Source organism: Acromyrmex echinatior, chromosome 19 (genome assembly GCF_024713525.1).
Source record: "Acromyrmex echinatior isolate Ae372 chromosome 19, ASM2471352v2, whole genome shotgun sequence".
In the NCBI taxonomy this organism is placed as follows: Eukaryota; Metazoa; Arthropoda; class Insecta; order Hymenoptera; family Formicidae; genus Acromyrmex; species Acromyrmex echinatior.
This window is the reverse complement of record NC_141870.1, coordinates 5,932,196-5,959,887: the sequence shown is the minus strand read 5'-3', so window position 1 is coordinate 5,959,887 and position 27,692 is coordinate 5,932,196. Positions and strand designations below refer to the sequence as shown.

At 38.7% G+C, this 27,692-nt stretch overlaps 1 protein-coding gene across 4 annotated transcripts in view; it reads left to right on the top strand.

The window, feature by feature from the left end:
- Positions 1–386: 386 nt before the first annotated feature.
- LOC105149050 (A disintegrin and metalloproteinase with thrombospondin motifs 7) overlaps positions 387–27,692 on the top strand; it is a 53,963-nt gene continuing 26,657 nt past the window's right edge. Inside the window, exons 1-3 of one of the 4 annotated variants that reach the window (XM_087415895.1) lie at positions 387–1,436; positions 9,632–9,792; positions 27,158–27,492. In XM_087415895.1, the coding sequence (XP_087272021.1) occupies positions 9,687–9,792; positions 27,158–27,492 (441 nt within the window). In that variant the 5' untranslated portion in view covers positions 387–1,436; positions 9,632–9,686. Of the gene's footprint in view, positions 9,793–27,157; positions 27,493–27,692 lie in introns of all 4 variants that reach the window. The other 3 variants (XM_011061186.2, XM_087415894.1, XM_087415896.1) reach the window with 3 other exon arrangements.

Sequence of the window (27,692 nt, the reverse complement as noted above, 5' to 3'; positions counted from 1 at the left end):
TCGATCCCTAAATTAAATACGTATGTATATAGGCTCTGAGAATATGAAATTGGAAAAATATGGAAAAGAATTGTAATTCTCTTGAAAGTTTTAGACAAACGATATCGTAAAAAAGAAATGAAAACGAAAACAATCTCTTCTTACAGACGTTGACCATTTTCTTACAGATATCGATTATCCATATTACACATTTCTTATCTTTCTAGTCCATTAATTCCTGTGTTAGGTCGATTTTCATTGCGAGAAAAAATTAATCCGTACATTTTTCTTCCGAAAACTGCAGCGAAGTTGGATTTGTGAGCCAATGGTGAAATTAATTTCACTGAGATCTCTATCCTCTACAGATGCGTGTACTCCATTGCTGCACTTTTCTTTTTTTTTTTTTATCGTCGACGTCTGGGAAAGGTATTACCGGCTGTAGCGGCTTAATGGTTCCGTCGAGAGGATAAAACGGTATATCGCGCAATTAATCCGAAAGGATCGGCAGACCGTGTCATAAGAGCTCGTAAACCCAGGAAGCATCCTTTCGCGTGTCATCCGATGCAAGAAGAAAGCAATGAAAAAAGGAGATACGACAGGGAAATTGTGCTGTTATTACTTAGGTCATTACTTTGAGATTGATTGATCTCGAGAACTGAAGAGAGCTTACTGGAAATTCAGTATTAAAGTAACGATGAAAAGAAATACCGCTCGTAAATACTGCAGAGCGTAAGGCATTGGTTCAATACCGTTGGAATTTTCTTTTCCCACTTGCTAAAGAGATGAGCTTATTCCCATCGCGCAGTCTGTCCCGTGGACTAGGAATCCGGGAGTAAAAATGTATCGGTCCGTAGGTGCTCGTAAAATGAAATCCTCTCTCGGAAGAATCGGCTGCGTCGGAGGCGCGCGAGAGAAGAATCGCGAAACGGAGAAGGAGCCTAGAACGATTAGTTAGAAGAGAAGTAGAGGGAGAGGCGGCAAGGCGGACGTGGACGGAAGGCGACTGAAGGAGAGAGAGGCGTAGAGAGAAAACGGGTCCACGGGTCTGGGTGGAGGAACTAGTCTCACCTAGTAGATCGCCCTGTCGCGGTGTGTGCCACGCTTTCGCGGGCGGCTGAGAGTCGAGACGCGAATAAGGAGAGTAGGAGGAGAGAACGTAAAGTTCCCTTCTACGCGACGGCGACGCGAGAGAGGAGGTAGAAAAAAAGCGAGTGGCGAGAGGCGAGAGAGGCGAGAGAGGCGAGAGAGCAACGCACACACCGCGACTATCGCGCGGGAAGGCGCGTGTATGCGTGCACGCGTGTGCACGCGTGTGCACGCGAGCGTTGCACGGTGGAAGCGTTTGCACCGGGAGGAAACGCACGTACGGTGCAGAAGGAATCGAGAGAGCTCGGACGAGAGACGAAGACGGAGAGAGAAAGGAGGAAGCGAGGGAGACAGGGAGAGACGGATCGTGTGTATGTACCACCAGAAGAGTGTACCAGGCTACTAGTGTTGTGACGGCAATCGTGCCCACGACTTCTCCGCACTTCTCCGCACTTCTCCGCACTTCTCCGCACGGCGGACCGGCGCGGCGTTTCATCCGCGTTCTATCCGTCTATCTTTCCTCCCGTCGCGTCGCCCTCCTCTCTGTCTCGCCTCCTTATTCTCAGGAGCTCCCTTGTCTTCTTCCTCGTCGTCGGGAACGATCCTTCCTATTCTTCACCAACTTTTATTGTTTCTTTACTTATCTCGTCCCGACTTGACTTCCTTTCTCTTCTCTATCGGTGCGACAAGAGTCTCTACTTACGGACGTAAAGTGAATTCCTATAGGTGACGGAGTCGAGAAGTCTGTCGGAGGAGAGAATCAGTTTATCAGTTTTATTCCGACGTAACGAAGGGTGTCGTCGTAAAGTGTGTGCGCGCGCGACCAGATAGATCTCCGGTGCTCCGGGCGGACTGCGCGCGTGCGAGTACGGAGGAGAGTACAGGTGCTCCGGAAATGCGCGCCACGTGCTGTCACGACGTCATTGCAAGCGACATGGGTACGTAGGTATACGATTTGCATCGCGGTTTCCTCGAAGAGCACAGCGAAATTTCTCGTCTCTTTACGCGGTTAAACGCCTAAATCCTACGACGCGTAAATCTCTCCCGCGCGAACGACGAACGACGATCGACGAACGACGCATTACAACTATCGTAGACCTTACGACTTCGGAGACACACGCTGTGACGCATCGGGTTACAGCCACGTGCTCGCTCGCGCTGCATCCGCCTTGCGTGCGGAATCCCTAAGTTTATCACCGCGACTCGTGTCACATCCAGAACGCGTTTGTCGCGGATCGTCAGCGCAGAAATATGAGCTGCCGATAGAGGTATCAGATCAGGTCAGACCGACGTCTTTGATTCTAGTTAAAACACTCCCATGCTGTTTTCTTTATGCGATACATTTTATACGCTCTCTGAATTTTACAGAGAGATTTAAAGAGAGAGTCATAAAGAGAAGAACGTACATTCTTTGCTCTCGAGACATGAGGCCTGTTCTTTTTCCATACTCTAGGATTAAACTTTTTGCATGGTTCATCTTTCTTCCTTTTCTTTCCATCTAGGATATGAAAAAAGAACAGATATACTATTGTATATTTACCTCCCTCTCTCTCTCTTTCTCTCTTCAATATTTTTCTGTTATTAAAACCGCGAATTGATCGAGATGTAGTGCGGTGATTTGTGACGGTTCTAAATGAAAAATTAACATGTCGCATTGTTGCACGTACACAGTGCCAACGAACAGAGAGTATCGCGAAAATCGATTCTTCCTCTTTCTCTCTTCTAAAGATAAACGCGACTAAAAGGTTCGGTAACGGTTAACCACGACGCGGATGATTGAGCAGATTCGCTCGGAAGCTAACAGGTTCCGAGCCCGCTTTTTACGTGGCTGATTCGCTGCGCGGAAAAATCTCGGTGCCGTCAACGGCCTCGTTTATCTCGCGTCAGACGAGAGGATAAAAATTGCGCGGCGCCGGTAGTCGGCGGACGGTATGGTCCTCCGAGCCGTGCCATGGATTTCATCCGCGGCGCGCCGAAGTACCGCGCGAAAAAATAACGCCGTCCATAAATCTCTCGGCGCGGGATTACGTAAACGACGTCAGTCTTAAACCGCGGCCAGTCCGCTCGTAATAAGCGGCTGCGAATTTCCCGGAGTCGGGGAAATCCACGGCGTGAATTACATTTCGCGGGCGACAGGCCGTCCATTAAATGATGCTTCGAATAAAACGTTCAAATGCTGATTTATTTACGATACGTACGGCAAATATTGATTTATTTACGATGAGCATTTTCAGCTTTTCATACGAAACGTGCATAAAACATAACGATGCTATTGTGCATGCAATCCATCCGAGTTACTGATCGTTACTTCGTAACTGATGAAACGTTTTATTGACTGGACAACGTAACGTTCCCGTAATTGTGCTTCACACAGAAAACGACATGCACAAATATCATTAGAAAAATCATCAATAATTAAGGTTCTATCGAAAAGGCTGCCGGGCAAACGATTTCCATATATTACAATTTCATCTGACTAATACACCTTACGTCTTTCAATTAACTTCCATTTTTCATCCGATTAATTATTTTCCGCGAACAACGACGATACCTCGATTCGTATCGACGGCGGTTATTCGCAAAGTCGTTCGACTTGTTTTTTTCTACGTGACAGAAAGCGCCAAAGGAAAACGTATCACGCGTCATGGATCATCTGCGATTTTATATTGACACACTCGCTTAATGAGGCGAACGCCGTGTATTCAATCGATACGCCCGCGCATCGGATAATCACAGATTTTCAATCAATTGTAGCTACAAATCGTACCTAATAGATGCTTTCCCATTTGATGGCACAAGTTATTACTCACTAAACGCAAAGAAAAATAGACTGATGCTTGTGTCATTAAATGGAAAGCATCCAGCAACGTTCAAAATGAAACATCAATGCAAATAGCTCGAATGGAGCTGAAACGTTCGGTCTTTATGTAAGGTTTTTGAAATACGTCTAAATATAACGCATGAATTACTGCGTATTACTCTCATTTACTCGTCATTTAGTAATAATGATTGGTTTGAAACATTCATAAATAGTGGATAAGTTTTGAATGATGTCCGTTTCTATCAATATAGATTAACTTTGATATCGATTCAACTTACTTTTCATCTTTTTCTAATTCTTAAAACTAGCAAAAGATAAAGTTGAATCGAAATTAGCCTTTAAGTAGATAGGTGAGAATAATGTTTAAAATACCCCAAATGAAAAAAATTTTATCTTTATAGTTTGTTAATAGCATATATTGAGAATTAAATATGTATTATTTATAGAGGAAGGTATAAACAATTTTACTTCTGGGCAATATTTTATTTTCCTTTTCCCGAATAAAATTTGGAAGAAACTCTGAGTAACCTACTTAAAGATTATAAAATTAAACAACATTGATATAAAAACGATCATGAATCAGTGATTATTGTAAATCAATAAACATTTTCATGTAACGATCATTCTGAAAATTGCCCTATTGCTCTTAAATAAACTGATCCCGTGATTTTAAATCCTTGTAGCCACCCGTGATCCAATTTACCGTGCGCATACATAATTCTCAATCTTCCAACCGACACAGAGAACGCGTATTAATTAATCGAAATGGGTCAGCAATATTTGCCGAATGAAAACCCGCTATTTGCGCGTCGTATACCTTTCTCACAAACTGCCGGATGCAGAAAAATGGACTCACTCTTACGTCATTATGTTGTTACACGTATCATGATAATGATAACCCAATGGCGGCGCGGTACGTCAGAGCGTTCGAGGAGTTGCATATCAAATCGAAAGTCAACAAATTACGCTGCAGTTAATGAGAGACTTGTTTCGACTCTCCGAAGAGAGCCACGTAATTATTAAATCGTTAAGGAGAGGGTTATACACGGACAGGTACCATCGCTTCTCACGATCAGCACGAGGACGACTCGTTGATGCTTAAATTATCGTTAGCACCAAGCGTGTTTCATAATTTTTGTTTAAACTTCATAGCTTTAAACCGTAAAAAATTATTTAGAAATTACTTGTGGATAAAAAGACCGGATCAAAAAATTTAATGATTTTATTTAATAATTTTTACATTTACATTTTTACATTCATGAGTAATTTGTTCGTGGCGGATTTTCTATTAAAAAAATTTCTATAAATATTATATGAAAGTTATTTATTTAGTAAAATTACGAAATACGCTACGGTTAATTTTATGTGAACGTTTAACAAAAAATTCACTTTATATACTTTATATACTGAATTCCAAAATGATAATAATGATTTAGAAAATATTTTTATCGTTGTTGTATTATGAATAAAAATATGAATAAAAATATAATGAATAAAGGAATTAAATCACATCCTTTGCATAAATAAAGAGAATAACTCATAACGTTGAAAAATGCAGCGAATAAATCTAGTAATTATTTCATTTTATTTAATTACTCTACCTACGCAAAAGACATTACTATATATAAAAACTTCTAGCATCTCGTTTAAATAAGCTAATGTGAAGTTACGGTACCATGAACTTTTCCTACATTTTTATCTCGATTGTCGTGCCCTTAATTAAGAGTCACGCGCACACTTTCACGCTACAATTATACCGTGTATTATTCGAGCATATTTGCAGTTTATATAGAACAATTCTATTTTATAAATAGACCAACATGAAAATATTTTCATAATTTCACATTGTAGAGAATACGAGATTACATTCGGTAAAAAATTTTTAAATGAATTTTCATTATTTAACATAATAAAAAATTTTTCTTTTTTAAATCGCTGTGTTTTGAAAATTAAATATATGTATACAATGTTCTGCTCTCAGATTATTCCATTATTGTAAAGAATACAATGAATAGCTATTATCTCGCATATTAAAAAGCGTCTCTAATACTCCAATAACCCATTAATATTTTTGCAATTTTCAAGACATGATCTTCTTTTTTTATATGAAACATATGATGTCGTGAAAGCTCATATAATGCCCGTGAAATCAAATGAATGTACGTAATTAATTTGAAAGAAATATCATTTTTTATACTATTTGCGATCCATTACTCGACGAACAAAAGAATATTCCGCTGGTAAAAGGATACATACGTATCCTTTTACCAGCGCAGCTTCATTTTTATGTCCGAGCAAGCCGAGTAAGTCATATTTAAATATTTTACATACCGACGAAACATTCATTGGTAATCCGTTTATGTTGATAGTTATTGTTAGAAAATTTTAATGGCATAAATCGCGCATTCGCGCGAAACTGCTGGATCGCAGTGTTACACGCACGTAAATATCTCCGCGCATTCTTATTCTGTAAAATATGAGTAAAATATCGCGAACCGTACGCGATAGTTATCGCAGGGATCGAAATTTATTATGTGGCCGCTTAATTTATTGTCCGAGTTGTACGCTTGAGATTTGCAAAAATGTATTATGGATTTAATAACTTGATAACATCGGAATACATAGGCGTAATTATTCAATATGATAGTATTTGAAAGCAAGAAAGATTTTTCTTCAATGATCAGATTATGACAATGAGTAGCATTATGACGATTTCAATATTGTTCACGGTAGCGACAATTTTGTTTAACAGAATTTTCGGCTCATCGATATCAATTAAGCTTTCTTTATTATTATAAATGAGAGCGTGGTTAATGCAAACGCATGTAATTCGAGAACCGACAAGCGTAAAGCACTTGAAAAACGTAAGATTAATGGATCTCGTAGTCGGCGGCATTTTTCGCAGCACGGTGGAAAACGTTTCATGTTAAAAAAAAAAAAATAAAAAAGATCATTTACATGAACTCATGTAATAATCGTGAGATCATTCGGCTTCGTATAATTCAAAGTCGCTCATTGAGTTAGTTGCCACATTAATTATGTCAACTGTTTAAAATTTTGATGGTTGTAAACGTCGATACGCCTGTAGGAATTAATCTCACTCGAGCAACTTCAGAATTTATTTATTCGCTTTCTCGCACCTTTTCCCGAGCTTCGGTATCTTCACTTGCGATTACCTATATGTGTTTCAACACAGCCACTGAAACGAGATACCTCTCACGAGAGGTACCCTCGTCTATTTTCTTAGTTGAGTTTTCCTCTTTCCTACGAGGAAATAAATATTTATTCAAGATACAGCGATGCTGAATCTTCCAGCTGAACATCAATTAAAGACATGTGTAAGGACCGCGCACGGAATGCGCGTTTATTCATCATAGATTCACGCACCGTCCTCTAATGACACTCGTGCCATTAATCTACACCGGTGTCCTCATCCTATGCGTATTACAGGTGCGATAACTCAATCGAGATGACGCGAGAGACGCTTTAAAACCTACGCCCCGCTTATTAATATTCCGCGGTTGTACCGTAAGTGGTTACGTCTGTTACTGACACGGCATACAATCGAGTCGAGTATACGACTACGCGAATGCTTGTAATATGCGCGTAGCAAACGTTTGCGCTTATTTCAAAAATAGAGAATATGACGAATACAGCGAAACAACGTCAATTAATACTTTAAATGCCATGCGCCCGAAATTTCGAAACATAAATTGTAGTACTATCTAGAAAGCGTCATATCAATTTATTATCGTAACGCTGCACTTGCGTTTCTACAGCCGACGATGTTACAATTAATTCGTTACGCTCGTATTAATTTTAAAATAATATAAAACTTAACATTCTTTTTTACATTCTATAGAGCACCGTAGAGAGTATTATGTATAAAAAAAGTTGGAATTTAAGTTAAGTACACATTCATGAATATTCTCTCGTTTCTCAAAATGGATATAACTTTTATCGCTAGTTCTTTCAATGGTTCAATTATTAAAATATACTTTGATATTTTCTCATTCCATTCAATATGGATTAATATTCATCGACAATCCCGTCAATTTTCTCGCTCGTACGCGCAAAACTTATTTGCGTTCTGGTTGATAGATACATGCGAAGCTAATTACCAATTCCGCGTCGTATTAATGAACCCGTTTTGACTTTCTCCCACCCAACTCATCATCCCGGCTACGAACCTCTCTTGCGCTTTCATAAAGCATTGAATCTGGTTTCTATGTGGAAGTACTTGAGAAGAACACAAGCTACTCGTGCGGATTAAGCCGACGTGCAGCTTATGCGATATTCGTGTACTTTGCCGAGAATATATTACGAGGCCTCGAGTTGATATTAATTATCTAGTTATCAAAAAACTATTATATACATATAAACTATTCTTGTCACGAAATTTCCCTCGACACGTCGTACCTATTCGTACGAACAATGTCGATTAAAAATTAAAATATACTGACGTCAAAACTTCCATTCATTCATCACTACTATCTCATATTATGACGTCAGAAGCGAGGAAGTAATAAAAATTCTTGCAAAATATATTAATACGGAAATATTTTAATGAAACAACACCTACAATCGATGGAACTGACTTATATCGGAAATTCTCCTTTTATTTCGTTATTATAAATAATTCATAAATAATCGTATAGTTTGAAATAAATTATGAATATCAAAGACGAAATAAACAATATTCACAGCTGTGATAAATTGTCAAATTAATAATATAAATATAAATGAATAAATATAATTATAATATAATACAAAGAAATAAATATGATTTAAGTTCTTCTCAAAACAACAAGATAGTTTTCGATACAGTCTATGGGTGTGTTCTATCGACTACAAATGTTGTGTGCTTCAAATGGAAAATATTTTTATACAAATTTAATTTGCAAGAATCTTTGTTGTGTTTTCTCGCTTCTAACGTACACAATATCAGATAGTAGCGATGAGTGAACAGGAGTGTTAATTATTACATTCGATAGATCGTTCAGAGACAAATCTGCAATGCACGATGTAAATGACATTCTTCGCATGCGGTCGAGATCACGATTTAGCGTAATTCTAAATTTCTGAAAAAAATCTCATCGACAGCATTATTGTTCAACTTGCCTTACCGAGAGACGCCGCGAGCTATGATTCTATTGTCAGCGAAACACATAAGAGTCATATTCCGAGACGAGTTTTACCTTTAGCTCGGATAGAAGAATCCAGTAGCTTGTCGAGCTCGATCATCGGCACGGTATGGTTGAACGAATTCCAATTATCGAAACTAGGGAGCGTCGCCATGAACGGCCCTGAGACAGCTCGGCGTGCACGAGAAAATCGTATGAGGTACGTTATATCCGAGCATGAGCTTGGCACGTAGAAAATATAGGACGAAACTGATTTTCTATCCCATTCTCTCATTGGAGGAACTTTTTATCCAGAGAAAAGGACGGAGATGAAAATATTTTACCCTTTTCATTCTCGTAGAGAGAGAGAGAGAGAGAGAGAGAGAGAGTGAATTCTCGTTTCAACCTTTAGAATTTTTTCCCCCATGTCACGGTCAAAGAGAGTTTAATCAAGTACTTTTCATAAATTATCTTTCTATGCTTTGCCGTTGGCGGAACATTCTTCGAGCTCAACACAAAGCTTTAATTCGTAATCTTAAATCGCGGAAATGACCCAATTGCTGTGTGATGAGAGGATTTAACGAGAAACTCATGTTGCGGTTACACGACGTGTGTGTTCCAGAATAAAGGAGAACATCGGCAGACATCAAGGAGATCGCATTTCGTTAGCAAGAAACATGTTCGATTCAGTGCCAATCATGCGGTGTCTATTCATGCTCCAGATTCTAATCGCTGTGACGCAGCCCAATCTCGAAGCTCGGCAACGGCTGTTTAACGTCAAAGGTAAATTTCGTAATACATAAATATGTTCCTAATGCTGCTTCTTATATCTACTAATTATACAATTTATCGACGACAATAGCTGCGTTCAGCAGAAAGAGCAGCTCTTCAACTGTTATAAAATTCTTTGATATGATTGATCTTGCCCTTAGTTTCTCAATGGATCTAAATGCAAACCAATCACCATTCAAAAATTTTACAACAATTGCAAAGCTTCTTTTTCTGCTGAACACAGCTGTTTTGATTTTATTGTAAATAGAACAAAAAATAGAAAAAAATAATGTTCAGCTCGATATAAATTTTTACTTTTCTAACAATGTTAAAACAAAGTATCTTTTAAGACTATAATGTGAATACACAACAACTAAGAAATGAAAACCTTAAACGGTCAAGATTAAATAATTTAGTATGAATTTATGTATCAAATCCTATAAACTACGCGTCGAATTTAACTTTCAGTCTTGAAACGCAGTCCTAGCAGAACTAGAATAGTAATATCACAAATTAAAGTAATTTAATATTAATGCTCATAGACACCTAAGGAAAGATATTCATAATCTGATGCTAATGAGCATCCTTTTCTTTTTTTTTTATTATCGAGACTTTTCCGCCAGTTTAGTACAAATAAGAAATTTGCGATTTCTAAAACAAAATACAGCGGAATCGGATAAACTTGATTCGCATGCAATCTCGCGTCCACTTTCTCGAGTTTCTTCGACTCGCATGAAAACTGGCCGTGGCGAGTTCTCGAGGAGAAGCCTTACCTTTGCGGGACGCGCTCCTATTAAGAGCACGAATAGGAACGAGTCGTACAATACAGGCGCGGCGCAGCGACGTTGGATTTTGCAAGCGGCAAAGGAAGCAAAAGGAATCGCAGAAAGAATTGCAGATGCGAAATTCCTCACCCAGAGGAATTTCGCATCTGCAATTCTTGTAAGGATCCGATCTCCAAAAGATCGATCTTTCGAAATGATAATAACGAATTTTTAATCGATTTATTTTGAAAAAATAATTTTTATGACTAAAAGGGGCTATTTTAACTCTTACCTGATTTTATTGGAATCGCGTTAAAAAATTATTTTTCATTTAGTTCAAAGACACTTTGATAAAATTAAAATAATGAGAATGGGGTTACGAGTCAAGCAAGATCTTGATGCTATATTATTAAAAAACAAATAGTTTATTAAAACATACGTTTTAACTCCAATCGGGTCATTCTCAATGTTAAATAACGCAATTTAAATTTCAAACGAAATTCATTAATCATTCTAATAAATTATATATTCTAATAAATCATTCTCTAAATTATAAAAACATATAACGTAATTATACGAACAAAAAATTATAAAAACATATTGATTAAATCCATCGCTTTGATTGTGAAATACGCTTCAGATACATTATTAAATCGTCTTTGTAGTCGTCAACGATTGTCTTACAGTATCTGGAGCGTATTTCACAATTAAAGCGATGGATTTAGTTAAGTTTTTATAATTTTTTGTTCGTATAATAACGTTATATATTTTTATCATTTAGAGATGATTAGTTATTTCTGTTTGAAACTTAAATTGCATTATCGTTTTAACGTTGAGAATAATCCGATTGAGATCGAAAAAATGTATGTTTTAATAAACTATTCGTTTTTTAATAATATAGCATCAAGACTGCTTGGCTTGTAGCTCTATTCTCATTATTTTAATTTTATAAATTATTTGATATACAATATTATTGTATATAATTATTTTATATATTACTTTTAATGCACACTTTAACAAGTAATTTATACAAAATAATTTTTTTCAAAATATTGATTATTTTTTTAGCATTATTCCGTACATCTGATCTCAGATGATGTCGATTAAATAATTTCAACGGAAATGTTTTCAAATTTATTGTACACAAGGTCTAAAGGGATTAAATCGATCTCTTTATGAGGAATTTCTTTTTTTTTTTCAAAGACAGCTATTTCAAAATTAACTTTTTATTTAAAAAAAGAAAACACAATTTTTAACGAATCAATTCGGTGATCACACATTCCTAAAGCCTAATATTACATTACGCATTAGAGGCTGACGATTGCAAATTGAGGATTAGAATTCAACCAATTAAAACAAAATAGATTAAAATTAAAATTATCTAATTGGTCAAATTCTAATCTTTAATTCGCAATGCCCAATCTCCAATAGATAGTGCAACATGAGCATAAATAATCGATGGAATGTGTCGTAAAATGTTAATTTGCGACTTATTTATACGCCAGAACACTTTAGTGACTGTTAAATACTCATTGCCGATTTTAATTACGTCGATAAATATTTCGAGTATGTTGCGCTGGTTGCGCGGTAGTGGCTCGGGATGACTATTACTCGGGATCGTAATTGATTGTCATCCGGTAGTGCAGTCATCCCACAGTACAGCATGAATATTGTACCCGGTTTCGACGTCGCCGCGCAATTTCGCTGATCTTATCGGGGGATATCGGCCAGCGCGAAACCGTCGGTTGGCGTGCGGCCAATCGACATAACTTTTAGCGCTGCTTTTGACGTGCCGTACCACGCGGGAAATGCTGATTCCGCGAAGCTGCAGCGCTGATGCTCGCGAAGTCTGTCCTCGGGGCAATTCCGACTATTCGAAACTGCTGCTAAGCACATAAAGAAATCAGTATTATTATCGTCGATGAGTTCTCAGATTTTTTATGCAAAGATCCGCGGGAATGAATACATTTGTTTACGACAATGACAATGATAAGCGCAAAAAAACATGTCTTCTCGTGTCTGACAAAGTCAGAGATCAAATGTACTTGAACTTTAAATCATGCAGCTAGAAATTCATGGTCTTCGTCAGAAACATCTCAAACGCCATTTACGCTATTGTACGCTTATGTCAAATCATTTGTCAACCGTACATCCAGAGATGCGACAAGTCGGAGTGATGGATGCGTTTCTCCTGACTCCTTCAGCTTCCACCTACGTTCGACCGACGGAGAAAAAAACCTTTTCATCGAGATACTTCGTTAATAGCTAGTGCTTCGTCGGAGTCAGAAATCTTCCAAGGCACAAAGACGAATTTCACAAACGACGAGCGGTGAAATGAAAGAAGATAGATTTCATGGACGAAGCAATAAAATATAAAAACGTCCGTAAGCTTCGGAAGACAATGAAAAGAAACGGTCTCGTACTCGATGAGGTTGGCGTCGCATTGAAAATTCACAACCGAGATGCAGATCTCCATGGGACGTACATCTCCTTTTCAATGTAGATCTCCGTCATCGGTAGCGTCTCCTAATGAGTCTGGTCGCTGGTAAATATTTATTTATTCGTTCCGTGGGCGAGAGGAAAACAATGCGCGCGAGACGTCAAATTATGGCAACTGAGAGAAAGGGAGACGTGACGGACGAGCCATTTCGAAATTATCCTCTCGTTAGGGGGTAGTTATTATGATCTGGGAAAATTACATGTCGCGCGCGGGGGACCTGTTTACCGAATGCCGTGGCCCGAAAACCTCTGGGCCTGGATAAATGACACAGGTAATTTGTCCGGCTCGCGATAACCACCGGCGTCTCTCTTTGGTGATTGCGGAATTATTAACTCGCCCGAGGTAACGTAATGACGAGACATTAATGCGGTTTGCGCCCCATCGCGCCGATGCCATTGCCTTTCTTCCGTTCTTTTTCTTAATCTTTCTCTCTCAATTTGAGAATTAACGGCCGTACCGGTGCAAAAGAAAATATTATCTCTCGCTCGTAATCGTTTTCACTGAAGCGAAGAGTCCCGGAATCGACGAGGGATAAATTTATCGAATCGTGGCAACTCAACGGACATACGTTGCCGCAATAAAGCGAGAAAGCGTTTCACGACGAGTTGTAGAGTCGTCCCCGTAATCAACCTGAGAGCTCTCAAAGTAACCCGAGTGTGTTTGCCAACCCTAGAAAGATCACTCACAAAAATGTGACGTATGTCTTTTGCCGCTTCTGTCTTTGCTTGTATACGTCAAGTCGCGGTCGCCGGTGTAATCAATTTTTCGATTGAAAACATCGCTCCTATCCACAATTTAGACCAGTATGGGCTACCGGTTTGAAATTGGTTTCTCTGGGATTGAATGGCATCGCAAAATCGTTTAGACGAACCGATTGAAATATGTATAATTGTCCGGATAACCCAATTTAAATATCAGCTATGCGCGTTACAAATCCCAGTCAACATTTTTTATACAGGACGAACAAGACACAAATCTATCAGAAATTGTAGTATATCATGATGAGAGCCGTAGACTCGAAGAGAATGCTATTAGCGCTATTGCATTATTCTATTCTTGTCTGAACGATAAAGTAAATTAAAATGACAATAATGTTGACAGCGAGCACTCCGAACGCAATGAAACAATTTTGTTCTAATAGAATAGATTACACTGAAAAAAGGAGTGTTTAACTTTAATATATTAAAATGTTTTATTCTCGTCCCCATTTTTTAAACACTTAAAGGTATTTTAGCTTTAAACTTTTTCAACAAACAAAACTACGTGTTTGGATTTAAAACGCATAGTCTTTTGTCTATTGAAAAAGTTTGAAACTAAAACTAAATCTTTAAGTGTTTAAAACGTGAGAACAAGAATAAAACACATTACTTTTTTTACAGTATATCGAGTAACAAAACAAATAAATATGTGAAAGTAGAAATCTTTGGCACGGATAATAATGTAAACATTGTATTTTTCTAGTTAGGTACTTTCAATCACTAAATTGATGATTGTGTAATGAGTAACTATTAGGGTAACCCATACAATTAAAGAAATACAGTTTAATGATCGTAGCTAGAAAAATAAAATATTTATGATATCATATTTATATTATTAGCGTCTCAGATCAATTGTGATTAATGTCCGAACGTTTCAACGCACAATCACATCCGAGATAATTAAATTTAAAATTAAGAATATATATTGTATTCATAACACTTAATTTTGACCGATTATTGGCGTTCTCATATAACAATTTCTCATCATATATTATAAATATTTATAAAATATTTATATTATCATCAAGTTAAAGTCAAACTAAATTTAAACTACCAAAAGATGAAAAAGCAGACCTTAGAAGGCCAAGCAGAAATAACATATTCCCGAAACGTATTCACATGGCCATCAAGAATCTTCGTACCCTTTTTATCTTCCGGCGGCAATTACGGATCTTGGCGATGGCGCCAAGCGTTCGCAAAATCAATGACGGAAAGGAGAGGAATGTCTGAACTCAGGGGAGTTCGCGAGTACTCGTGTCTGTAAAACCAACACGACGAGGCGCCCATTCATGGCTCGAACACGCTGAAAAATCACTCGTTCGTTCCCCGCATAAATACGCGCCAAGCGGCCAGGCCAAGCAAGCAGTGTGGGCGTCTCGCGTATATCCATGGCACGGATATACACGAATGCAAACGGCGTCGCATCTGCACGCACCTGCACAGAGAGAGAGACACGCGCGCGAGGGCGATCGCGTGGGTAAATCGCTGTCAATGGACTCTCCCGCGCGAGATTTCTTTTTTCCTTGTCCTCTCTTCGGCTTTTGATTCTGGGCCGGACATCGGTGCCGCAACCGTGAGAAATGAAAGGCGAACCGCGTAGGCATCGGGAAATGTGCAAAATCCAAAAACGTTAGGTACTAAGTAAGTCCACGCCGCGTCGCGTCGCGTCGCGTCGCGTCGCGTCGCGTCGCGGCGCGTAGGCACATCGATGACGGCGATTTCTGATTTATCTTCGACGTACAAGTATTGTAGCGTTGTTCGATATCTGAATATTCGGCCGTCTTGTATATCTTTAATAGCCGATCATAGATTTGCATAATTTGCGTCGAAGAAGAAGTATAATAATACACGCGCGCGATGAAATAAATTTTAAATAAAAAAGATATCCGATATACGAAGAAGGAAAGATGGAGATGCGAAAAAATATACGAAAATATCGTTTCTTTTATCACGTTTATGATAATGATGTTTTTAGTTCGCAGATAAACTTGGGGCTTCTTACAAACTTGAAATTTCTTTTTTTTTTTTAATCGATGTATAAAAATAAAAATAAAATCATTATGCTTCATTAACATTAAAATTTAAAGGTCAGCATAACAATTAGGTTTTTTAACCGTAATTTCGCGACTAGCTTTTTTTTCCTTAGCAGTTCCTTTACTACCATATTCCATTGTAAATATACGAAAAAGGTCAGCCGTGTCGAATTCCTTGCGTAATATCCCACGCGTGCACCTCTTTGACTCCGCTAAATGTTTGCGATATAAATCATAAGGATCGTGTATGTATGACAAGAAAGAAAAAGATTCAATGGACAATACGTAACGCAAACGTTGCCTCCTAGCTGGCCATTGTGACAGGTACAGCGACGACTCGCTGCTTGCGATTTAACGCGATATTGTGCCCAGATGCGTTAGGGACATCTATCTCTCCGCGAGATAATAAATTGCAAACATAACCAACCATTTACCTGAGTACGCTTATTCACCGTTGGCCGCATGTTACACGAACGTGCCGCCTTATCTCAGTAACCATTTCTGCGGAACAAGAACTCTGGAGATATTTCTCTCAAGAAACCGCCGCACGGCACCGTTGATACAGAGTGCATGGTGCATCGTAAGAATCCGGATATTTTCCGTAATCTGCCGTATTTGTTGCCTTTTATCTAACTTCACGAGCCACGAGCGACAGGACGATAACGAAGATCTAGTTTACGAAGGAATAAAATTTTATACGCCGATTAAAGGCCGCCGGGAAGCATCGATTTACTCTGCGCGGGGCGTGGTAGGTATCGTTACTTGATGATCTCATAAATAGAAACGAAAAGGCTTCAAAGAGAGAGAGAGAGAGAGAGAACGAACACTGAGCTCAGTCAACATCGCTTCCGGCGAAATTTCATTCACGTCACGTACGAAAACTGTCTAAAGTCTTAAATTAAATCCGCTATACGCTAAAATTGCGAGCGTGACTGTTAATTCATCTCCTCGCATATCGTGAAGGCGAAAGACGACGTCGAAGTTCGCACCGGTGCTGAGCGGAATCGGGCGCCGCGCCGTACAGTCTATTCCCTGAGGGGTGTAGGAAAAGGACACATCGTCGTCGGCGAGCAAACTCGAGAGGTGCCATTGGCACGTGAGAAATTTCCCCGCGTCGTCTGACTCGACGTCGCCGTCACTTATCGAACGTGTAAACTACCTGCCACTGTGTCTTCCGACTGGGACAGTGCAATAACGGGACTTCACCGATTTCCCTAGGGTCACCAAGTTACGATATCTCGCACGGTAGAAACGATAAACTCTCTACGAGCTCTTCAAAGACGAAGCGTCTCTTCCGCTTCGATGTAAACTTTGTATATTATATCGCAGTAGGAACGAATTACGGACGCATCTGCATTCGTATTTATTCGCATATGCGCGAATAAACGGTTGGCCGCACCGAGAGTCAAAATAGCGCCGTCACGAAGGAATATTCGCGGAGGAACGTCCGCGAAATATCCGTGGGTGAGAAACTCGGGTGTCTCTCTCGAAAAGGATCACTCCTGCAATATGCTCCGCGACTCGGCGATTCGCGTGGGCTTTATTCGTTATTACTGATCGGCTACACGACCCACGCTCTCGACAGCATCTTCGTCTCTCCCTCCCCCCCCCCTCCTCCGTCTGCCCCCGCAGGTGCGAATCAGTTACTCTTCTCGTACAACGTACGCGCCACTTCTGTTAAGTGGCGAAATAATAGCGGCCGCCTGTGGCGGCGACGCGAGCGGATGCGGGAGGAGATTGTCAGGAGAGCTTCTCTTCGCAGCTTCGTACTACTATATCACGAGGAAATATCTGGGAACCAATCTTCGTGGAGTACTCGCAAGGTGCTGGCCTCGGCATCTGTGGAAACCAATCTTCTTTCGGCAAAGTCTCCAACTATTAAGATAATCAGAATTACAACTCGTAAATCATGCGTTGTTGCGAAAACTTTGAATTCACCGGCAAATGCAATATTGCCAGCCAGCAGGGTTGATAAAAAACATGTCTTAAAGAATTTGCTTAATTCGTGCTTTTAATATGTTTTACTTTTTCTTTTCTTAGTACTGTTCAAAGCATATTTGAAGCATTAAAAGCATATTTAAGAAAAAACACAATGTTTTATTTTTAAAAAAGGACATTAGTCTTTACTAACCTTGCCAGCCAATTGCTTAAGGATATTCGTATCATTCCTAAAGAACGCACCAAGTTAAGAAAAAGTTAAAATGATGGTTGCAAAGTTTAACTCTTAAAAAATGTAATTTTGTTAACTTCTCTGCTGACTGAGTTCAGCAGAGAAAGCAACTTGATAATTGTAAAATACTTAAATATATTATAATATAATTGAGCTTACCATCAGTTCCTCACTGAATCTATAAATGTATAAAGCAGTGACATTAAAGAATTTTTGCTTTGGACGAAAGTTGCAAAGCTGCTTTCTCTGCCGAACGCAGCCATTCTCACTTTAAATTGCATCAAATTAAATCGTAATTATTATCTTCGATCAAATCCAATGATACAATTATTAGCATTATTTAATATGTAAATGACAATTCATTGAAGCACGTTTCTACCCACTTCAAATGTAGGATAAGTATCATCTGGTAAACTCGTCGTACACGCAGCTAATTAACGAAAGATCGCTCATTGAGATTATCAAGCCGCGCTTAATCTATATCCACCCACGCGAGAATCGGTTCAGTGACGACGGTGACATTGAGAAATAATCCGATTGACGATAGGTATACACATAGGTAGCCATAATACGGGCTACTTGAGTCCGGTATTCGCGAGAGTCTACCGATCCGTAAAAATGAAATTCGATTAATTAAGAGTCGACGTGATTAGGGCGGATTCATTGACATGTCTGTCCGAGGGTTCGCGCGCTGCGACGCGAATAAACTGCGCGTGCGAGCGTAACTCGCGCGGCCGGATTAATCAGGAGGGCACGGGCAATAATTAAGTTGTACCGTTGATGATTAATCGCCGTCTCCGCTCGGCTCAACTCCATTCCATCCCGAGCCAGTCCACGCGATGAATACGCATCGCGCGATATGTAATACGTCTCGCGTGTACACACGTGCGAGCGAGTGTTTCATCACGTGGCAATCAGTGAAATTAAACGCCGCGTCGTCACGAATGCGACGAGGGAGGTCATCGCTCAAACGACGGTGGCCATTTTTCGAATGATTACGCCACAAGCAAGTGTGCTGAGGATATTGAGTCTAACGACCTCGCGTTACGATGGTAACGATCGGTATAGCCGCGGCCGCTTTTATGCACTTTGCACGAATTAGTATGGGGCGTGTATTTATTACAAAGATACACTCGGTACGCGCGGCACGAACGCATACCTACTGCTCGTTATTTCATTTTATCGGCTATTCGTTACAATTGTTTCTCGATAAGCTACATATCGACTCGATAAATATTTTTTTTTTTACCCACCCCCCCCCCCGTGTAGTAATTAATCGCGGTGATATTAGAATACACAACATTCACGGCACATTCGTTGCCATCGAAGCGTCATTCGAAATGCTATATGATTATTAATCATTTGTGAGTAAAATTTCGGTTCGTAATTTCAATTTTAAAGATTCTTCTCTTCCATTCATCGGATTTCCACGAAAATCGAGCGAGAAAATATTCAAACGATTTGTCAGCCGATTCAGGTATTCAGCAATTCCTTAACGATTGATCTCATTTGATCGCGAGGATAAACCACAAGTGCCGCATTAACCGCATCCGCGGAATCCTTGGGGCGCGGTTTGTTTAATCAAAGCTATCTCGTTCTCTGTAAAAGCGAGACCAGCTGTTGTGGCTCGATACGAAGCGCGCGGCGAGTTTCGAAGCGCACAGTGCAACGTTTGTATGAAATCGGACAGCAATGTGCTACACACACACACACACACACGCGCACACGCACACGCACACATACATCACGGATTTTCGAGAATACACCATTGTCCGCGTGCGATCTCGATTGGCCGTGCGTGAGACGCCTGTATCGCAAACTCCTCGAATAATTCGCCGGCGAGCGAACTGAGATTTCGTTGAACATTAAACTTTGCAGATCTATGAACGTGTCTAATTGCGTGCCTCGATTTCTACGAAGCGATGTCGCAGCAGTTGGCAGAAGTTCGTACATTCACATCGTATCTTCCGAATCTAAAATTCCCGTCGTGGGGTTTCATGTTCCGCCAAATGTTTTCTAGACAAGCAACGCATCTAGAAAAGCTAGACTATACGAGCTTTTACCTATATAAATATAATTATTATTAACAGTAATAACTATGTATAAAAATGGAGCTTTTAACGGTAATTACTTTACCATGCAATTACAAATATTAAAAACTTTCCTCTAACAAGCGTATATGTATACTAAACTATATACATATGTACAGGATGGCCATAAATGTCGGGATTAAACTTGTACAATGTACTAATAAAATCGAGTAGATGGAGAAAGCTTATATAAACTTACGTTTCAAAATGCTTTATTAAAAAATGTTCAAAGATTGCATTTACTATTTCCTGTAAGAATATTCGAAAGAATCATTATTTCGGTAATGGAAATTTGCATTCTTTCAGAAAGAAGAATTTGTGAACAGTTTATAAGCTTTCATTCAGAATGATTCGCCCTTGACAACCAGAACAGTTTATATATTTAGAAGCTTTTTTCACCTATCATCTCATTAACATACTGTATATGTTTAGTCCCGACCTGTGTATTATTTTTCAGTAATTCTAGAAGAAACAAGCATCAAGTTACTTAAGCTAAGTTACGAGCTAAGAATGAATTAACTATCGTAAAATGGTAGAAGGTTCTTTAATAGCTCCTTAATGAGCAAATTTATGTCGTTTGTAGAGATTTAAGTTATTTTAATGTTGGGAATATCTAAAATTTGAAAGCTAATAGTAAGCCAAAATTCTCTATATTTCGCGAAAAAGATAACTGAAACTTTTAGCTGACATGGATAGATCGTATAAGCCCAAGTTATAAGCTGCTCAAGAATCGTATCTTTCACGCAAGACAATCTATTCTCGGCGTACAAGTAAATTTACTTAGCCGCCACTTACATCGAATTTTAGATAAAGGTCACCGTGAATCGAAAACGATATTAAGTTTCGGCGTCGTAAAACCAGTGTTTACAATGATAAAGCTAATAGAAGCCGGCGACGATGATTCAGATAGGCGACGATTACGAGAAACTCATCCTCTTGAAAAAAAACTACATCTCGCGTCTCGCTGCGTAGTTTGATTATATTTCCGCGGGTAGGTATATCGTGACGACTTTAATGAATTCGATAAGTATATGCTAATGGTGGCGGAGACGAGGGAGGCAAAGGAGAGGAGGACCCATTCTTGCGGAACCGCCGATGACCTGGGCGCGAGAATCGAGATGGGCCTGGGAGTGAGTCATCTGCAGAGGAACTGGTTTCTACCGTAATACCCAGGTATCGATAAAGAATCATTCCGACGCCTAATAACTTTGCCCGCTGCGCCTCCACCATTCGCCCGTGACAACTCGGTGGAGAACCGTGAGATCGAAATCGTGGAATCGAAATCGGTCCTATACTCGTATCCCTCGCCCTTCCTGTGTGGGAAAACGAAGAGGCGCAACGATAAATCTCCTCTGCAAATGATACAATACTCGTGTGACCGTTACATAGGTAGAATTTGAAAACAGTTCCTCCCAAGTGTACGATATAATTACCTCGCCGCTCACAGATAAGGGAATGCTTGAATTACTTGCGTCCTCCACTTTGGCGAGCCCAAATTTTGGATTGCGGGGACGAAACGCGCGTGCGTCGATCATACTTCCTTATTGATCGCAACCGCGGAGAGACCGGCGGAAGACGAATGTTTTATCGATTAGATCGTAGCAACGTCAGTCCTTGCGTGCACGTGAAATAAGCCGACGACACTGACGAAGTATAGAACACGGCGCGATCGACGGACGACGGTAGGCGGACAGCAGTGCGACGATAAATTACGTTATATCAGACGTACGAAATGCCTTGCGTATCGGCCTTACGGATCGGCTCCTGAATTATCGCGTCGATCTGCAATACGGGATTTCCATACGCGCGGGTACCCATAAATTCTCTATGAGAGGACCGATCTTTCGACTACCTCTAAATCTGTCAAGAATTCTTACACGCCGAAACGGTTTCTTCCCCGAAATCGAAAAAATTGTAAAAATAGCACATCGGTTAATCATCCGATAATTCATCCATTTTTTTTTCCACAATCTCAAAGTTCTCGCGGTATCCTACGTTAAAAACGCTGGTATTTTATATATCAAATAAATATTTTTTCTTCACGAAAGCGTATTGGAAGACGCACACGTAAATACATTTCGAGAATATTTGTTACTTTATTAAATGAGATATAAATTATTATCTATGATCCAACAGTTAAGTACACTTCTTTCTCGTATTACTCCATTCTGTACAGACGCGACCGCCGGGAGGTTAATTGTCGGCAGGTAAGAGCGGCCAATTAATAACTCGCTGCATAAGTCGCTTATAATTATGTTAACCCTGGACAGCGCGCATCATCAATTATATGCAATTAGACGAGCCGTGGTAGTGGCACAGTGCGTATATACGACGACGTATAAACGGCCGCGATTGTGCCTGTAGAGACATTTACAGTAGGTACAGCCTGTATGGGAGGTCCGAGTATCTCCATCCGACGGTCCCCACCTGTAGTTAACCCCGGCTCGCTGGAGGTGTGCGCCTATTGGTCGCCCCGCCATTTTTCCAGCTTTAATGATAATAGGATAATGATGATTACACCGTTCAACTACCTGTACTAGACAGCACCTGTCTCTCTCCTCTCTCTCTTTCTCTCCTTCCCTCCTCCATCTCTGTCTCTTTCTGTCATCCTGTTTATCTACCACCTATCTAACCACCTCTTAGCGATCGAGGCATGGAAAGCGGACAGATCGATCCCAGTGTCTCGTCTCAAGGCGACTCGGAGTCTCGTGTTCGGTATCTTGAATTAGCGTGAAAGATACTTCGCGATGCAACGAGATAAACTTGGATATTCATAATTATAAGACGTAATTAGTAGCCATGTATTTTAATGAGATAACCGGTAATGGTCTACTTTTCCAAAATGAAGTATATTAATGACTTTATGCATAATTGTGTCATATATAATATATATCGTAATGCAATGAAATGTCTTTTCATCGTAACATGAATGTTTTTCGGAGAAAGAACAGTTTTATTGAAGCATCAATAAATTTAGTTACGTACCGATTTGAAAAGTAATTTTGTTGGACCATCAAAATAATTATGTAGAACGCTTAAACATGGGTGGCAAAAAGTTTTAACATTCTAGTCATTAGTTTAAGCATTCTATCTAATTATTAGGTGTTGGAATTAATTCGTAGCGTTTTACAAGTGATGGGAAGTACTTTCATTAATGTATTTTTTAATGCTCATGTGAAATAAATAACATTCTTTCATTAAAAAACGCTACGAATTAATTCCAACACCTAATATTTTGATCCAAACAAAATTATTTTCAGATCTGTATCTAGCTAAATTTTTAAATACTTTAGCAAAACTGTTTTTTTCGTGTTCACTCGCATAGACGATTATATATATGTATTATTATATGTATACATAATACATCGCGAGACAAGTATTAAAAGTATTAAAAGTCGATCGAGGCGCGAATGTATCACATCTATTGCTTAAATAAACGTCGGAATTTCAGAGATATTTCGGATGTTGGCAGTAATATAAGCCAGATTATATGAACAATGCTCTCCCGCGGCTGGGATATCAAATGGATGGCATTGCATCGAGGAAGATCTAACCAAGGCCGATTACTATTTAATATTATAGAGATGAAATTAGTCGATAAACGGTATAAATTACAGCTATCGCCACTATGAGGTGGGGAATCATCCATTGCGTTTTGCCGGAGCTCGCGCGTACAGATTGCATTGCGTTCGCGTGGAATATCAACAGCACGACGGAGGTTCTAGAGCGATCACGAGAAAACCATTAACCGCAGAAACTATTAGGCGCAGACTGCCGACAGCAGTGCACGCCAATGATATACACCTACGTTTTAGCCATATTGCTTGAGGTTTCACACGATTATGTAAGACGCATGGAAATGTTTGCAATCATCCAAGATAAAGTCCCTTCATTACATTTAATAAGTTAATCATATATCTGGCATCGAGAAACAACTTGTAATTTGTTGGATTTTTATTTATTCAGTAAAAATAAAAATATGTAATTTTGTGACTCCAATAAATTAAACAATCTAAGTAATATGCCTACATGAGAAACTGAGCAATTTTGTACTTGACTTTTGCAGATTCCAGATAAATCCAAAGTTAAAACGTTTAACGCAGTTAATTTTATTGGTAAATACAACCGTTTGCGAATTATATCTTATCGCTTTAGAGCCCACAGCTCACAGCCTAAAGCACACAGAATGCATAGCACAGCATAGCGTAAGACCACCTGGACCAATGAGCAGCCAGCATCAAGTTGGTATTAATTTACATAACATGCTCATTGGTCTAGACGATCTTACGCTTACCATGTTATGCTTATACATTTTGTTTTATAACCTGTATAAATAAATTATTTACGCATTAATAACCGCGGATGCTTTTACAGGCATTTTACTTATAATTAATTCATTTATTCAATATTTACTTGATCGGACAAATTTACATTTTGGATACATGGTTATCTATTTTTTTATTTCTCATACGTACGTATAAATGTATATGTGTAATACCTTCGTAATTGATATCATCAATTACGAAATAAATTATATTATTCCATCCAGACATTACATCTCCAATTTTTAAAAATCGATTTCAACTAGTGTAAATTGATTTCTAGCAGGAGAAAATACAAAAGCAAGCAGCCACAGGCATTTTCCGTATAGTCAATGCCCGTCATTGACATGCAGACGGGACCATAACGACGCTGTCAGAGACGGCTTTTATATGAAGACATATTGCGGCAGTTGAACCGCGTTTGCATTCTCGACTACGTGCTTTTCTTTCTATTCACCATATAGACATACGGTTAACTACAATTATTCCATTAAGCGTTAGATCATCAATAACAATAGTCAAGAATAGAATCGATAAGCTGTGATCAGTGTTACAATTTGTCGCAACTTAACATCGTAAAGTTTCTCGGAAATAAAAGGCAAAAAAATCGAAACTTTATTCCAAAACATTTACAGCGAGCGGATATATTCGATTTACAACAATAAGCTTCTTTAAGAAGATTAATTTAACAGATCTGTTTTTATAGCTGAACTGTACATTCTTTGTACTTACAATTAGTAAAATAGGTATATGTTTGATTTAACAAAAACGAGAAGGAAAATTCAAGTGCAGTACAGTGCAGTAGTAAAAAAAAACCAACCTAATATTTCGGTAAAATCAGTAATCAACTTTCAACTTAAATGACACATGAAATTCCAAACGGCATAAATAAAGTGAAGAAGATTTAATTCCAAAATATATCTAATTATAGTAAAATTTGCCAAAGACCCTTAAAAATGGCTTGCAAAAATTAGCAAAACATGTACAGAAAGGAATGACTAAAAGCAGCAAAAATAAAACCAAATAAATAAATATATATATATATATATATATATATATATATATATAAATTAAGTAAATACACATAAAAATAAACTTAATATGATAAAATGAAAACATTCACAAGACAGGAAAAAATACAACGATAATTGACCATTGTCACTTTATAATGGTAAATTCTCTCCGATATCAGTGATTCATTCTCGAGTGTCTCGTAATTTACGCAAAAGATTTAGAACCGTCATTGTGAGATATCGGCAAGGGACGCGATCTTACCTCTATATATCCGAGGATTTGTTCTCCGAAACGTTCTCTCGGAACCGTCACAATGAGAGATTAAGCGTATCGAAGAAATCCGACCGGTACTCGTATTCATCTATCTCGTTGGCAATGGCGACGCTTAACGAGGGCGTTAATCGAACGTAGTAACCGGCACCTTTCTAAGCTGCAGCGCACGCTAAATCAATCGCAAATTATTGCAGCGAATTTATGGTGCGTAACTGTCGCGCATGTTTCGCGAGGACTCGGTCGTTTCTTTATTTCACAGCCTTCTCTGGGTTTCATCACCTCATACTTACGCGCGAGCGAGCTTTTATGAGTCTCTGCCCACTTGAGCGTAATATAATAAACATTATGCTTTATTACTTGAGCGAAATCTAGAGCGATAAACACTTAATAAATACATAATTAAAACGAACGTGGTTATATATTTAAAACGTATAAAAAAAAAGAGCATAAAAACCACCGCACAAGTTATAGTTTGTGATATTTAATTGTCATTACATTGATTAAAACATTAAAGTTTAACCGTCGTATGTTGTAATTATATAAACGTGTTCTTTCATATGTGAAGATGCTTCGTATAATAATGTTACAACGCCAATTGTCATATCACGAAAAATGTAGAACGAGAATTTCCAGATTCTAATTTCATAAATTTGTGTATTAATATCTTCTAATCGGAATATGTAAGAATAGAATCGTTACCTGTTTTACAGCAAAAAAATATAATGATGAATCTCAAGTACATCCTTTGCACAGATAGAAATTTGTCGTGACACTGTGTGTTGTTATTTGTCATATCATATATTTTACCACTATTTATATATATGAGTCAAGAGTTTAACTTGTGCGGTGGTTTTTATGCTCTTTTTTTTATACTTAATAAACATAGTGTGTATATATATTATCCAACAAAATCGAGCAGAAAACCACGCGCATAATTAAAAGATAACGTTTAAGAGAATTTAATAAAAACAACTGTACTTTGCATTTCCTTTTCTATCTATCAGTGCATAATTTAATTCGTTACTTACTCAAATCTTTAGTTACCATAAAATAGGGTAACTTTAACCTAAATTTTGATAATTCTCAAAATAGCACGCATAATATATATAATGGAATGTATATGTTTTTTTATATCTAGAAGTTTCTTAAATTAAAAAAATATTTTTGAAATATCAAAATTGCAATTAAGCATTTTAGAAATATTATATATATATGTGTGTGTGTGTGTGTGTGTGTGTGTGTGTGTGTGTGTGTGTGTGCGTGCGTATGTAACAGTGCTATAAATATTTTTAAAAAAAGAGACTTCATTGCCCTGTGTCAACCCGCATTAAAAAAAATTTAGGTGTCAAAGTTTTACGATACTATAATAAAAATATCATAAGAAAAATAAGGAATCTCATAGCAGATACAGACTGCGGATTTTCTTGTACAATCAATTCTTTTATACTTTCAGGGGTGTACACCCTACAGGAGCATTTACACAATCACGAGATCGTAATACCACGGAAAGTGAATCACCGAGGAGATTTTATCTCGGAAAATGTTACGCATCATCATCACAAAGACGGACCAGTCGTTCATTATCGAATGGCTGTGGCCGGTAACGAGTATCACCTCGAGCTGACGGCAGTCGACAACTTCATCGGCCGCGCGATGGTCGTGGAAAGACGGAAGCGGGATCTGCACGTCCGCAGTCCAGCGAAAAGTCATAGTAGCAAATGTCATTATCGAGGATTCATTAAGGGCCATCGGAATTCCCGCGTCGCTCTGTCCGCTTGCGACGGTTTGGTGAGTTACACTTTCGATTTTCCGATAGGTCGCGTTTACACGAGTCGATATTCGCGTCGCGTTTGCATTCGTTAAAGTTTAAAAGGGATTGTTCGAATACAATTGTTCCTTTTTGTAACACAGTTAATATAGTAATTTATCAATTTATTACAATTTATTAACCTTTTTGTTATATTAGCTTATACAATATAATAAAAAAA